Source organism: Euprymna scolopes, chromosome 3 (genome assembly GCF_053919585.1).
Source record: "Euprymna scolopes isolate OS-2025 chromosome 3, ASM5391958v1, whole genome shotgun sequence".
Taxonomy (NCBI): domain Eukaryota; kingdom Metazoa; phylum Mollusca; class Cephalopoda; order Sepiida; family Sepiolidae; genus Euprymna; species Euprymna scolopes.
Genome location: NC_136484.1, coordinates 54,420,852 through 54,434,093, shown reverse-complemented (window position 1 = coordinate 54,434,093; position 13,242 = coordinate 54,420,852). Strand labels below are relative to the sequence as shown.

Here is a 13,242-nt window from a genome sequence, read left to right as displayed (position 1 = left end):
AAGAACATTAAGCTTAAAAACTTTTTCCAAAATGAATGAATTTGGCATTAAATAATCTGAAAAGGATTGATCATATCGTAAAACAACCAAACCAAATTCCATGAAGATATAAAAACTTGAAGCATAAAACGTTTTCCGAAAGTACTGGATTTGGCATTAAATAACCTGAAAATGATTGATATGTCATTACACAACTAACCAATCCCAAAAAAGAAACTTAAAAACATGATCGGACTCCTTGCATCAAAGACAAACTATTCAAAATTATATTAATCTATGTTATAAAACAATTGTGTAATCATTTTTTGTGTGTTTCTCACATCTACGTGACTTGCACATTTTTAATTTGCTTATTTATAGAAATCAAAAATGCAATATCATGAAGTACTAAAATTAACTTTTTAAAAATCTTATAATAAATATTTTAAAAACAAATTCACCGGAATGCATTTCTATTTTTTTGTAAACAAGTTTGTTAATTGTTGACAAAAAAATAATGAATAACTTTGTAACCCATTGAAATTCAAAAGAAATTCAGCAGCTTTTAAACTGTTGACTTGAAAGTGATTTTTGACTTTAAAATTCTTAGCAAATCCTCATGCAGAGATGCTGCGAACTACCCATCTTGTATTAAAGATGCCTAAAAATGTAAAAGGAAGCAGTAAAATCTTATTCATGTGTTCCAAGGTTGCAAGTCGATATTTTTTTTTTTGTTTTCATAAAATCAGTACATTGCAATGCACACCGCAAATCTTTCAGTGATGTTCTTTTTTACCTGTTAATGACAAAGTCATCTTTTCTTTTATTTCTTGTTTTTAATCTTACACCATTTAAAGCTAATTGTAAAGACAGTTGACCTGATCAACCCACACCCACTGTTTTCTTAATCTAATTGAAGAATTTTGTAAAAAGAATTGGTGAAATTCATTTCCATATGTAAAAAAAGTATGGGAGGGGGGGGGTATTAAATTTTTAAAACTTGTTTTACACGAAAGAAAAACTTTCACTTTCCCCAGTTCATCTGTAATAACGCATAGCAGTTATAACTAGGGCCATGACAACAGCATATTATCATCATTTTTTTGACTCTCAAGTATATATCCCACACAGACAGTTTATCAATCGAGAACCACATCCCTCTGTATAAAAAAGCATATAAGATATCAACGGATACATACTCGAGAGTCAAAATAATGAAAAGAATATACTGTTGTCATAGCCCTAGTTATAACCATCAGCTGTGTCACTCTGAATATATAATTATTACAAATAAAAACATAAACATTCTTTAAAGAGTTGAAGTGAGAAAATAGTTAAAAAGGGTGATGCTAAAATGGACATAAAAATAATAATTCTTTTATTTTTAAAGGATTGAATTTGGGAGAAAGTAAAAGAGAAATGGACAAACAAATATATCTGATAAAAAAAAAATGACATTTTTGCACCAATCTAATATTATTACAATGTCAAAACTGTTTGGTGATTTAATTTTTTTTTATTCTCTCAAATTTGTTTTTATAGTTGTAAGAAGACTTTGGAGCACATTAATGAGAAATCATTTTCGGTTGACTCGCCAGAAAAAGATGATAGACTTTTTCCTGTAAAAAGACGGGTAAAATCAAGTTCTTGTATATTTAATTTCTTTTTTTTATTAATTCTTTATCCTCTTTGTTTTTTCATTTGTAAATTTCAAATAGTTGCATACACACGGATGTCCATGCAACTGAGAAGTAGAAACATGTGAATGTACAACTTTTGAAATAAAAATGGATGTGACCGTGTCGGTTATTGTCGCGATATGAGACATAAGGTGAATATATGAAAATGAATTTGGGGAAAAAGTCTTACGTATAAATCAACAATAATAATTAGTAATATTTTTATAACCGACAGAGGAATTTACTTTTATAATGAAGGCATTTTAAAAATGTGCACATGCAATTTATTAAATAAACATGTCCATAATATTTGGATTATTCTGACTACAGTGCTGCTCATCTTGGGTATTGTTTCAGGCAATGTAATCTCCAACCTTCTTCCGGTGTATCTTGTCATATTCGTGAATCTTTCTGTTAAACTCAGGAATCTATATGAAATTTCTAGTAGAATTATTTAATCCACAGGAGTAGCATGCCCTCGTTCTATCAGCCATGACTGAGTAGAAATCCTAAGTAATTTGCAATTGTATTTTGAGTGTTGCCCCACTCTGGGGAAGGATTAAACTTTCCAACTGAATTTTACCAAGTATTTTATCCACTAGACCTTGCGGATATAAAAGAAATTATTAATCCTTAACTCAAAAATTCCGAAACAGAAAAACGTGTGCATGCAACTTTCAGATACAAATACACATGCAACCTTCAGATAAAATGTGTCGCAGTGATTGCATGTATTTTATTTTGCCAGGAGAATTATGTTACATGGGTAAATTAGTTGAAGTTTTAACTAATGAACATCTTTGAAGTCATACAAATTACTCCTCTTCCCAGCTCATTCCTCTCTAACTGGCGATACACACAGACAACAACTCTCGTGTATATAATCTATAATAGATTTCTCTAGGAATGAGTCAGCATTTTCTTTCCGGATTAGCACATAACATTGAAAAACTGACTCCTCCTATTGAAACCTGGCCGAATGAATGTTTTTTCTAAAATTTAAATATTATTCATCCAGGGTAATGCCAATCAAGAATATATTTTGTGGGTCTTTGTTTTGTAGTTTTTTACTTTTGCCTAGATATACAAACGCACACACACACACACACACACACACACACACACACACACACACACACAGAGAGGTTTGCTCTTTATATGAGGTGCCTTCAATAAGTTTCCAGATTTTTTTTGTATAGGCATTTAAAATTGTCATAAGCTCTTGAAAATTCAGTATTTAATTGCTATACATCTTATGAAATGACTGACCAATTTTCATTATGTCATGTTCAAATGAACAGCTACAGCAGGATTGGAATACACCCTACTAAAGCCTGATTATTACAGCTGGTGAATTTCAAAAATGCAATCTAAATGCGAGGACACTTTAGAAGAATGATATGTAATAAAATTCTGTTTTTAACTTGGAAAAATGTCACAGAAACATGGAATGCTTCAGAGTGCTTTTGGACCATCTTGCATGAATCGAGCATCAGTTTCTGAGTGGAATAAGAGATTCAAGGAAGGCAGGGAGTATGTGAGGGATGATGAGAGGTGTGGGAGGATTAAGGAAGTCAGAACACCTGAGTTGATTGGCTAAATAAAGAATTTCATGGATAAAGACTGTTGTGTGTCTATAGAGACAATAAGTGCACAGTTTGATGTCAGTATGGAAACTGTACACAAAATTATTCATGAGGAACTGAAGATGTGAAAGATTTGTACGAAGTTTGTCCTAAGTGTACAGTCCTTAACTCCATCCTTTCAATAAACTATTTGACCAAGATGGGCATCAAGACAGTTCCTCACCCTCCCTATAGCACAGACCTTGCTCTCCGTCACTTTTGGTTATTTCCTACGCTCAAGGAAAATAGAGGCTGTCATTATGAGACAATTGAGGAGATGAAAGAGGATCATTAACATGCTCACACAAGAGGACTTATACGGGGGCCTTCCAGAAGTTGTTGGAACAGTACAATAAGTTCATTGCAGCCAGTGGAGATTACTTTGAAGGGGACTAGAGTTTCATGCGTATAGTATTAATAGAAGTGCGCATCCAAAAAAAAAAAAAAGTCTGGAAACTTATTGAAGGCACCTTGTATAATAGATTACGGAGTTGAATTTTTTCTTTATTCTTTTATTAGAAATTCCGATCAATGCAGCCGAAAGATTTAAATGAAGAGTTTGAAGATATTTCAAAGAGATGCGATCGTAAAAGAAAACGGGCAGAGAAAAATAAAGCTAAACAAAATTCCTGCATTAGTGAACCCTTGACAGTAAGTATCTTTATTTTTTTTTTCTTTTATTGTAAGTCAATATACAAGTAGCAATGCTCACTGCTTGTAAAACATCACTAAAACACTTATAAAATCACTATAAACCAATAAGATCCTGTCAAGCCATACATCAAATGAAAGGAAATTGATTTATCTATAAGTTTGTGTGTATTTTGTTTTTATAACTTTTTATCAGAGATAAAAAACCCATTTTTTTTTCATTTGTTGGTCCCCCCGACAAAAGGAGGATGGACGTGTAAATTCACCCTTGTCCGTTTGTCTGTCCGCACTTTTCTCAATAACTACGCCTTGGAATTTTTTCTAATTTTGCACAAACATTAAACATGATATGAGTAAAAAAGTAACTGAACGGATTTTCCGGGAGAACTCCGGTTGTCCCTCTAGGGGTGTGTTTCAGGTTAAAATCGCTAAAATTGACACTTTTGTGCTTATTAAAAAATTTTTTATGTCTATTTAGCAGTTGATGGTGCTGAACTTTCAGATATAAGTACACATGCAACCTTCAGATAAAATGTGTTGCAGTGATTGCATGTATTTTATTTTGCCAGAAGAATTATGTTACATGGGTAAATTAGTTGAAGTTTTAACTAATGAACATCTTTGAAGTCATACAAATTACTCCTCTTCCCAGCTCATTCCTCTCTAACTGGCGATACACACAGACAACTCTTGTGTATATAATCTATAATAGAGTTATCTAGGAATGAGTCAGCATTTTCTTTCCGGATTAGCACATAACATTGAAAAACTGACTCTTCCTGTTGAAACCTGGCCGAATGAATGTTTTTTCTAAAATTTAGATATTATTCATCCAGGGTAATGCCAATCAAGAATATACTTTGTGGGTCTTTGTTTTGTAGTTTTTTACTTTCACCTAGATATACAAACACACACACACACAGATATTTGCTCTTTATTAGTTTTTTTTTTTTGCATGGTGCTGAATTTAAATATGTTAAGGCCTTGGACTTTTGGGGCTAAATGGTGGGGTGGGGGGGGGCAACGATGGACAGTCATTTCTTGTTTTGCATGGTGCAGAACTCAAATTTATATATGTTAATGCCTAAAACTGCACTGTTTGTTCATTTTCACCAGGATTTGATGTCCCCTGGGGCTTTTGGGGCTAAATGGGTGGGGGGGGGACAAATGCTGAACTTAGTCATTTTTTTATGCCTTGTTCACTATGCACTCATGGGAGACCATGCATGCTTCACTTGTTTTTATTTTTATTGAGTGTGTATGTTCCAGCAGAAGATGTCAGTTGGAGTTTGTTATTTGCTGAGCCAGATAGACGATTGTCCTAATTTTTAAGGCTGTTGTTCAGTAGAAGAAAATGAGTATTGTTGTGACATGACTCAAAATAAAACCTGTTGCAGCATTGAGTTCACAGATTTAACACTACGACTCAGAATTAAGTACAAATTTTAGAGCAGCACAATGAGTAGACAATCATAGCCTGTACAGTGAACATACGCAGACACATATAGTGAACTTGTGCAGACAAATGTTAAAAAAATAAACTGATAAAAACAAATTGGATACTGGAAATGTAAAAAAAACCCAAAAAACAAACTACTTGTCGACATTGGGTTTTTATAAAATGACAAATGACTTCCACAAATTTATTATTTTAACTTTTAAAAATACCAATAAAATAATTTAAATCTTTTTTAAAATGTATTATTCATGGAGATATGTTTTGCTTAATCTTATTTTTGTAGTGCGTTCATAGAAAACATTTTAATTTTAAAAGTGGGGAGACCAGTGTAGAATTTGAAGCGTAAATGCTAAACCCTCTTGTATATTTCAAAATGTATCCCTTTTAATGGAATTTTTTCTCTCCCTATAAAAAGTTCATGTTTACTTGTTGCTATAGAAATCAATATGTTAATATTCAAATAAGTTTTCAAGAAGGGTTAAAAAAAATTTTTTTCACAGAATCTAATTAAAATAAAAAGTTGAGAATTTTGCTTAAATTGTGTTCAATATCTAGTTTTTTGTGCTTATTTAAAATTAAACTTAATTAAAAGAAAAACAAACATGCAGAAAAAGTTTTGATGTACAAGGTGTCCAAAAGTCACTGATTCTTTATTTTTGATAATATCTTTCTGTAAGTTTAACACAATCTGACTAAAAATTGGGAAATATTAATATTAAAAATGCAAAATTCAAACAATCTTTATTTATGAAAAATAATGTCTTTTAAATGTTGCCCATTTTCAACTTTGCATATTTGTGCTCTTTCCAAAATATTATTCATGACAGATTGCTGAATCTCTGGATTGCAATTTAACTCCTTTAGTTCGTTCCTGATATTTTCTTTCAATTCTTGTAGGGCTTGGGGTTTGTTAACATACTCTTTCTTTAAAATATACCTACAAGAAAAAGTTGGGGCTAGACAAGTCTGGGGAATGTGGTGGTGTTTGACATTGCCATAGCGAGAAATAATGTTGTTGCCAAAGCATTGCCTGAGAAGCTCCATAGTGTCTCTCACCATATGTGCCACTGCCCCACATTATTGGAACCATAATCTGGGCCTATTTTACTTCATGGGATGCAACTGCTTTTGATGAATTGCTCTTGGATTTTCAGAGCCCCAAAATCTGTAACTGTGAAAATTCCACAGTGGACTCTTTCATATGTAATATGCTGATGTTCGCATTCTGTGGATGTTCAGCATAAATGAAAACACCCTGATATTATTGTAGCTCTTTTAAAACTGAAAAAGTATTTATCTAAGCTAACAGAGACACCCGGCATAGCCCAGTCATAAAATATGGTTTAATGATATTTTAATTTATGCAGATTTCATATATATTATAATCAAATTTCTATCGATTCTTATCTATATATATAAAAGCGAAAATGTTTGTATGTATGTATGTTTGTGTGTCTGCTAAAAACTTTCGACTGACAGAACAAAAATTCACAAACTTGGGCTCATATGAAAGCCCCACCTTCCGGACGACAAATATCGAAAAATTGGCCCAAAGTGATCATCAGAAGTGCGTCAATTGATCGATTTTCTGCAGCCCCCCCCCCAAAAGTGACATTTTAATGTTAAACATTACATATTTTTAAATTGATTTATAACTGCCCCCAAAAATACGGGCGTCAACTCTTCTACATAAAGTATACATGCAGCCGTTTATTTTGGGTCAACTTGTATTTAAAACCCGCTGAGTCATGTCACGTGATCTTGACGTCAGCAAGCTCTAATGGCGGTCTTAATTTACAATTTAAAAATGTTGTTATCGGTAAAAAAAAATTAATTAAAGCTAAACTATGAACTTCTACGCTATGGCAATGTTACCAAAGTTATTACCACATTTAAAATAGTTAGATACGATAGTTAAACGAAAAATAAAGCCAAGCCAAACATGTGAAGTAAAAAAAAAAAATACGCTTACAAAAAATATTAATGATCAAAGTTTTTTTTAAAAATAAAAACAGCCAGACACCATTTTCCAGTCTTTAGAGTAAGACAGACGAAGTGAGAGAGAGAGAGAGAGAGAGAATGAGAGAGAGACGCAAACATAGAGATGTCTAGACAGAAAACGAGAAAAACGTTAACTTTTTCACCCCGAAATCGACAATTTTCGACAGGGAGAAGGGTCAACAACGCATGCGTCAGATGACGTGATGACGTCGTGATCTGATTTACTTTAAATAGTCGATAAACCAAACAAACTTTATATACGCCGCTTTAGCGCAGGTAGTTAAGGCTTTGGTTCATTATCTAAACGTTTTGGGTTCGAATCGTGGTGTGAGATGTTTTTTTTTTTTTTTTTCGATTTTTTTTAAATTTAAATATTGAACCCTGTATTATTTAAGCCATTTTTCACGTAATGTTCGTTCGTTTTTCTGTTTTAATCGTTCTTTTGCCTTACGTTATTCCCCCCCCTCCCCCCCGCTTAATTAAAACGTTGTTTTCTTTTCTTACTTTGCTTATAACAATGCTTACATCGTCATCGTCGTAACGCTCGACGACTTTCAAACATCTTTCACTTCTGTCTGGCCGATTTTATTTTCAAACTTCGCCTCAGGGGTTCGGCTTCGATCCTACCCCCGGTTTCTTTTTTATTTAACATCACACACCCCTACAAACACCCGGGCAACACCGGGTACCCCTCGCTAGTATATTATAAAGTTGTGATTTCAAAAATAACATATCCGTATGACTTGGGTGTATCAGCTTGAATTGAAACTGAAGCCAGAGCTTATAAAGAAAATAAAAGAAAAGAAAGTATGTATGTATATATGTACAGTAGCATCCAAAACTAAGGGACAGAATTTTAAAACACAATATTTGTTAGAAATAACAACTGTGAAAAGCTGAAATTTTTACAACTGGTAGTCGTTATTATCCATAATAACATACTAAAATTTGAATCATTTACAAAGGATAGAAAAAGAATTATAACATTTATTTATTTTCAAAATAGGAACGTCCAAAAGTAAGGGACAAAATTGAGAAAAACAATGTAAACAGCCAAAAAACAATAAAAATGCATGTGAAATCAATATTTAGTAAATGAGCCCGTGCTCTCAATGACAGCTGCACATCTTCGACTACAAGAACGAATCAGTTCTTGACAATCCTCTATACTAATTAGTGTTAGTAGGATTTCTTTCCATAACTTTCACTCCTAAGGTCTTCCAAAGATTTTCTATTGGATTTAAGTCAGGACTTTGTGGTGGTCAATCCATAATTTCAAAATCTTGCTTACTAAGGTAACTCATTACCACCTTTGCTTTGTGACATGGGGCATTATGTTGCATAAAGGTAGCCTTATCAGAACCTGAATTCTGTATGATTGGCACATCTTGAACAATGTTTTTATAGATATGTGCATTTACACAAGTTTGTAACTGGACAAGAGGCGTTGTACCTTGGCTAGAAAACATTCAAAATACCATGACGCTTCTGCCTCCGAACTTGACAGTTTTCTTAGTACACTTTGCACTTAATCTTTCACCAATACGTTTCTTTACATTTTTTCCATCATTTCCAAATAAATTAAACTTGCTTTCATCACTGAAAAATACTTTTGCCCAATTTTCATATGTCCAAATTAAATACCTGTTTGCTAACTCTGATCTCTTCTTCTTATTCTTCAAACTAACAAGTGGTTTCTTTCCTGGGGTTTGATTAAACAGCCCTATTTCTTGCAGTCGTCTAGAAACAGTCTGTCTTGACACATTAACACATGAGCTACTATTCATAACCCTTTTAATTTCTGTGCAAGACTTAAAACGGTTCTTTAATGACATACACTGCATTATTCGGTCTTCTCTTGCCCAAGTTTTGTAGGGTCTACCGGTTTTAAAAGCACTATTTTGCCAGTATCATTGTAGGATTTAATAACCCTGCCTACAACACTCTTGGAACGTTTCACTTTCTCTGAAATCTATCTAATGGTGTGTTTTTCCTTGTGTAGCTTCACAATAGCTTGTCTCACAGAGTAATCAAGCTTTTGGTATTTTGCCATGGTGCCGGCTGATGCAACGTTTACAAATGACTAAGTAAGAGGTTTAGAGGAAATAAAAAAATTTAAATATAGCATACTGTTTACATTGTTTTTCTCAATTTTCTCCCTTACTTTTGGTATGTAACAGGGGTTCCTTCAGCTATAACCGAAACAAAAACTTATGAAGAATTATTGGTAAAATTATATATTACAAGAAATAGAAAGTCATAAAAATTAAACGACAGTCACTCAGAAGAAAAATGATGTAAGCATAACACAAAAGAACTCGCACGCTATCATATTAATATTTAGATTAATTATTTGTATTATATTTTTAAACCATGGGAAAATATGAAGCTGAGAACCAAGGTTGGGAACAATCTCAGATTAAACTATTGAACATCAACCCACATATTTTTTCACAAAAATGACATAAATATACATAAACCAACATACTTTTAGAAATATACAACCTTTTATTTCAAATAAATTGATTAAATGTAAGATGTTACTTATTTATTTAATAGTAATTTGTATATGTATACATACTAGCAGACTGCCCAGCATTGCCCAGTCGTAAGATACACTTAAATATATTTTAATTGATGCAAATTTTATACTTATTATTATAGAGCCAATTTTCTCTTGATTATTATATTGTACCCAATGTATAATAGTGATTTCAAAAGTTGAGTTAAAAATTATATGACTTGGGTGCCATCAGCTAGAATCAAAGCCAAAACGTTTAGCTCTCCAGCGGTATCTATATGACCTAAGGACAGATGGATATCAAAACTTTATATCTTAATGCAGTTTAACGTATGTGTGCTTGCACATGTGTATAGGAGCACTTTAAATAGAATTATGCCTGTCAAGTTCCAAATTTTCAATTGTGACACCCTTAGCAACTATTTTTACTGGCTAAAAACTAAATCGAATTTGTGCCGCAGGTTCAAATCCCCTATATATATATATATATATATATATATATATAAAGTTTCAAGTTTGTAGATAAAAAATTGACAGTAGCTTTGTAGAGACAGTTTTACACATACATATATACATAGTCACTTATTATTTTTATTGTCACTATATATATATATATATATATATAGTCACTTATTTTTTTTATTGTTTACTATATAAAATGTACCAAAAATGTTACTTTTCCCAAAACAATAAAAAGAATGTGAACCGAATCGTATGCAAGTGTAGTACAGAAAATAAACGAAACAACATTCAAACTAATAAATATTAAAAACTTGTAAATTTAAAATCAAATGAATGGCCAAGATTTTAAGAAAATTAAAAACAAAAAAAAAAGCAATGTACTGAACAGAAGTAAACCAAACTGAGCCTAATTTAAGAGCAAAGCAATTAGATGTTAACATGCATGATAACCACATAAAAATCTCTAAAAACCATCAATCTAAAAGAAACAAAGGTGATAAAGATCACTAGTCCGATCTCAAAATACTGAAAAAGACAAACAAGAAAACATCTGAAGAGAATACTAACAATCAAACAAAACCCAATGAAAGAAAAAAATTATACAACCTACTCCGACAAACACATTAAACAAGAATTTGAAGGAATTACAATTGAAATTAAAACTTCACAAACCAGCAAAACTTAAAATAAGTTTTGCAGACTATAGAACAAAAAACGTGGTTAATATATTTTTATCCGTTACATAATGTGAGTTCCCTTACTCTTGAGATTTTGCAATGCTTTTCTTAAAAATAAATTTTTTAGTGTGAGTCTATTCATTATTCTGTTTCTCTGTTAATTCTTTTCTGGTAAGGCTTAGATTGAACAGATGCAAAACTTTTTTCTGGAAATCCAATTTATGCATGATGAAAATAATAAGTCTGAGTCTTTCTTCGTTTGCTTTTGACTTTGTTGACAATCTGTTATTCTTGTTGACATATAAGGAGTTTGAAAATTCAATATTTACCTGTCCTATTTAGTTTCAAGCTTTCTCGGAACATTTTTTTTTTAAGTTGTGTTTGCCTAAGCAAGTTTATTCTCTGGAACTGATACTGTTAATTTTTTGGAGTTCATAGCATTTATATGCACTTTAAATTTCTACAGTTGTTGGTTGTTCCTGATTTGGTTGCTTCATTTTGTAGATGTGACTACTATTGTCTGTTTAAAAATTTGTCTGTCCAGCATTTATAATGAGAAGGGGTGGAATAAGCAAACATGGCATACTTATGTGAGACACATACTGCCCTGCATAACAAAAAAAAGGTAGACTCCAATGCTTTTACTCTGGTCTTCTTCTCCTTAGTCTTCTCTTTTGGTAGAGTCACTGTCTCTTTTATTGGCAGCTGCCGAGGGGTTGCACACAAGTTTATAGGTATAAAACAAAATAAATTAAATAACTCAAAAGAAAATGTAGAAAACACATTCTGTGAATGTCAGTCGGACTCTGAGTGCGTGTGTGACACCATGATGGGAAACAGCCCTCTGAACGTTGGGGTTCACATCTACGTGGCCTGTCAAGGCTTCTTTGTTGTCACTTGATGTCAGCTCATCTCGATCTGCTCTGAGCGACGACTTCCACTGTGTTAAACTTGCAACTGTCGCAACCCAAAAATATCCGTAAACTGTCATAAAATGTCGCAAAACTCGTTGCCACTTGTAAAACTGCTTGTAAACTAACTCTAAACATATTGGCTTCTATTGTTTGGTACTTTTGTTCCTGTTTACTGCTACACCTTGATTAACAATATTGTTTTAGTTCCATTTGTATGCGGTGGTGAACAACTTCCTACATCTTTGTTCTGCTAATAAACTTATTTTCTCTTTTTTTTATATATATTTTTTGCCACTTTTTTTTTAAATTCCTTACATTTTTGGGGGTTGGGAGGGAAGAATGCCAATAATATTTCATTTACATGTACTTGGTGAGAGGATTTAATTGTATAGATAGCAGACTGGACACTTGCTAAATGAGGGTTAGAGAATGAAATAGGTTCAATTATTATGTGTGTATGTGTGACTAAATTTATTGTATTGATTTCTTTTTCTTTTAAAACTGGTTAAGAATGTTACACTTCAAATCAAAGTACAAACATCATATTGGAACCTCAAAAAAGCTAACTGGAGAAAAATTCAAGCAGCCATGCCATTAGAAATTGACCCCAGATTCAAATGATGAAATTGAAGACCTTGTTGCACATACTACATTATCATCAGCAAAAGAAAGTATACCCAAAACATATCGGATGAAGTAAGCCATTGTTTGACGGTAAATGTCTGAAAACTGGTGGGGGATTTTATGTCATCCACCTTATTCACCTGACCTTGTGCTATCTGATTACCATCTCTTTCACTCTCTGGATAATCATCTTCATGGTAGATTTTTCACCAATGAAGTAAATTAGCACAAAGCCCTCATGGACTTCTTTGTGTCCCAAACCCTATGTTCTACCGCAAGGGGATTGAACAGCTGGGGACACGTTCGCAGAAGGCGCTGGATGCAGATAGTGATCTTTAAAAACTAAGTTTATATACTGTGAAGCATTTTCTATTTTAATTTTAAAAAACTGACAAAACTTTTTTGATTACTTTGTAGATAGATAGATTGATGTTTTCAAAGCTTTCTCAGGAATTCTTAATGGCTTTCATTAGGACTGATGGCTGTGCTATGGGTTTTAGCCATAGAATCATCTAGTTAATTAGTTGTGTAGTCTTGAGGAATTTGCGTTTGGAAATTGAACTGTTCTTTTTCTATGATTTCTTTTTAAAAGTCATTGTTGATAGTTTTAGACGAGAAGTCTTATTTGGGTTTCTGTCAGGAAATTTCCC

At 32.7% G+C, this 13,242-nt stretch overlaps 1 protein-coding gene across 1 annotated transcript in view; it reads left to right on the top strand.

Annotated features, from left to right (window-relative positions):
- LOC145255518 (microcephalin-like) overlaps window positions 1-13,242 on the top strand; it is a 57,282-nt gene that overhangs the window by 21,976 nt on the left and 22,064 nt on the right. The window contains exons 4-5 of the mRNA XM_080113983.1: window positions 1,522-1,612; window positions 3,803-3,934. Of these exons, the coding sequence (XP_079970109.1) occupies window positions 1,522-1,612; window positions 3,803-3,934 (223 nt within the window). The remainder of the gene's footprint in view (window positions 1-1,521; window positions 1,613-3,802; window positions 3,935-13,242) is intronic.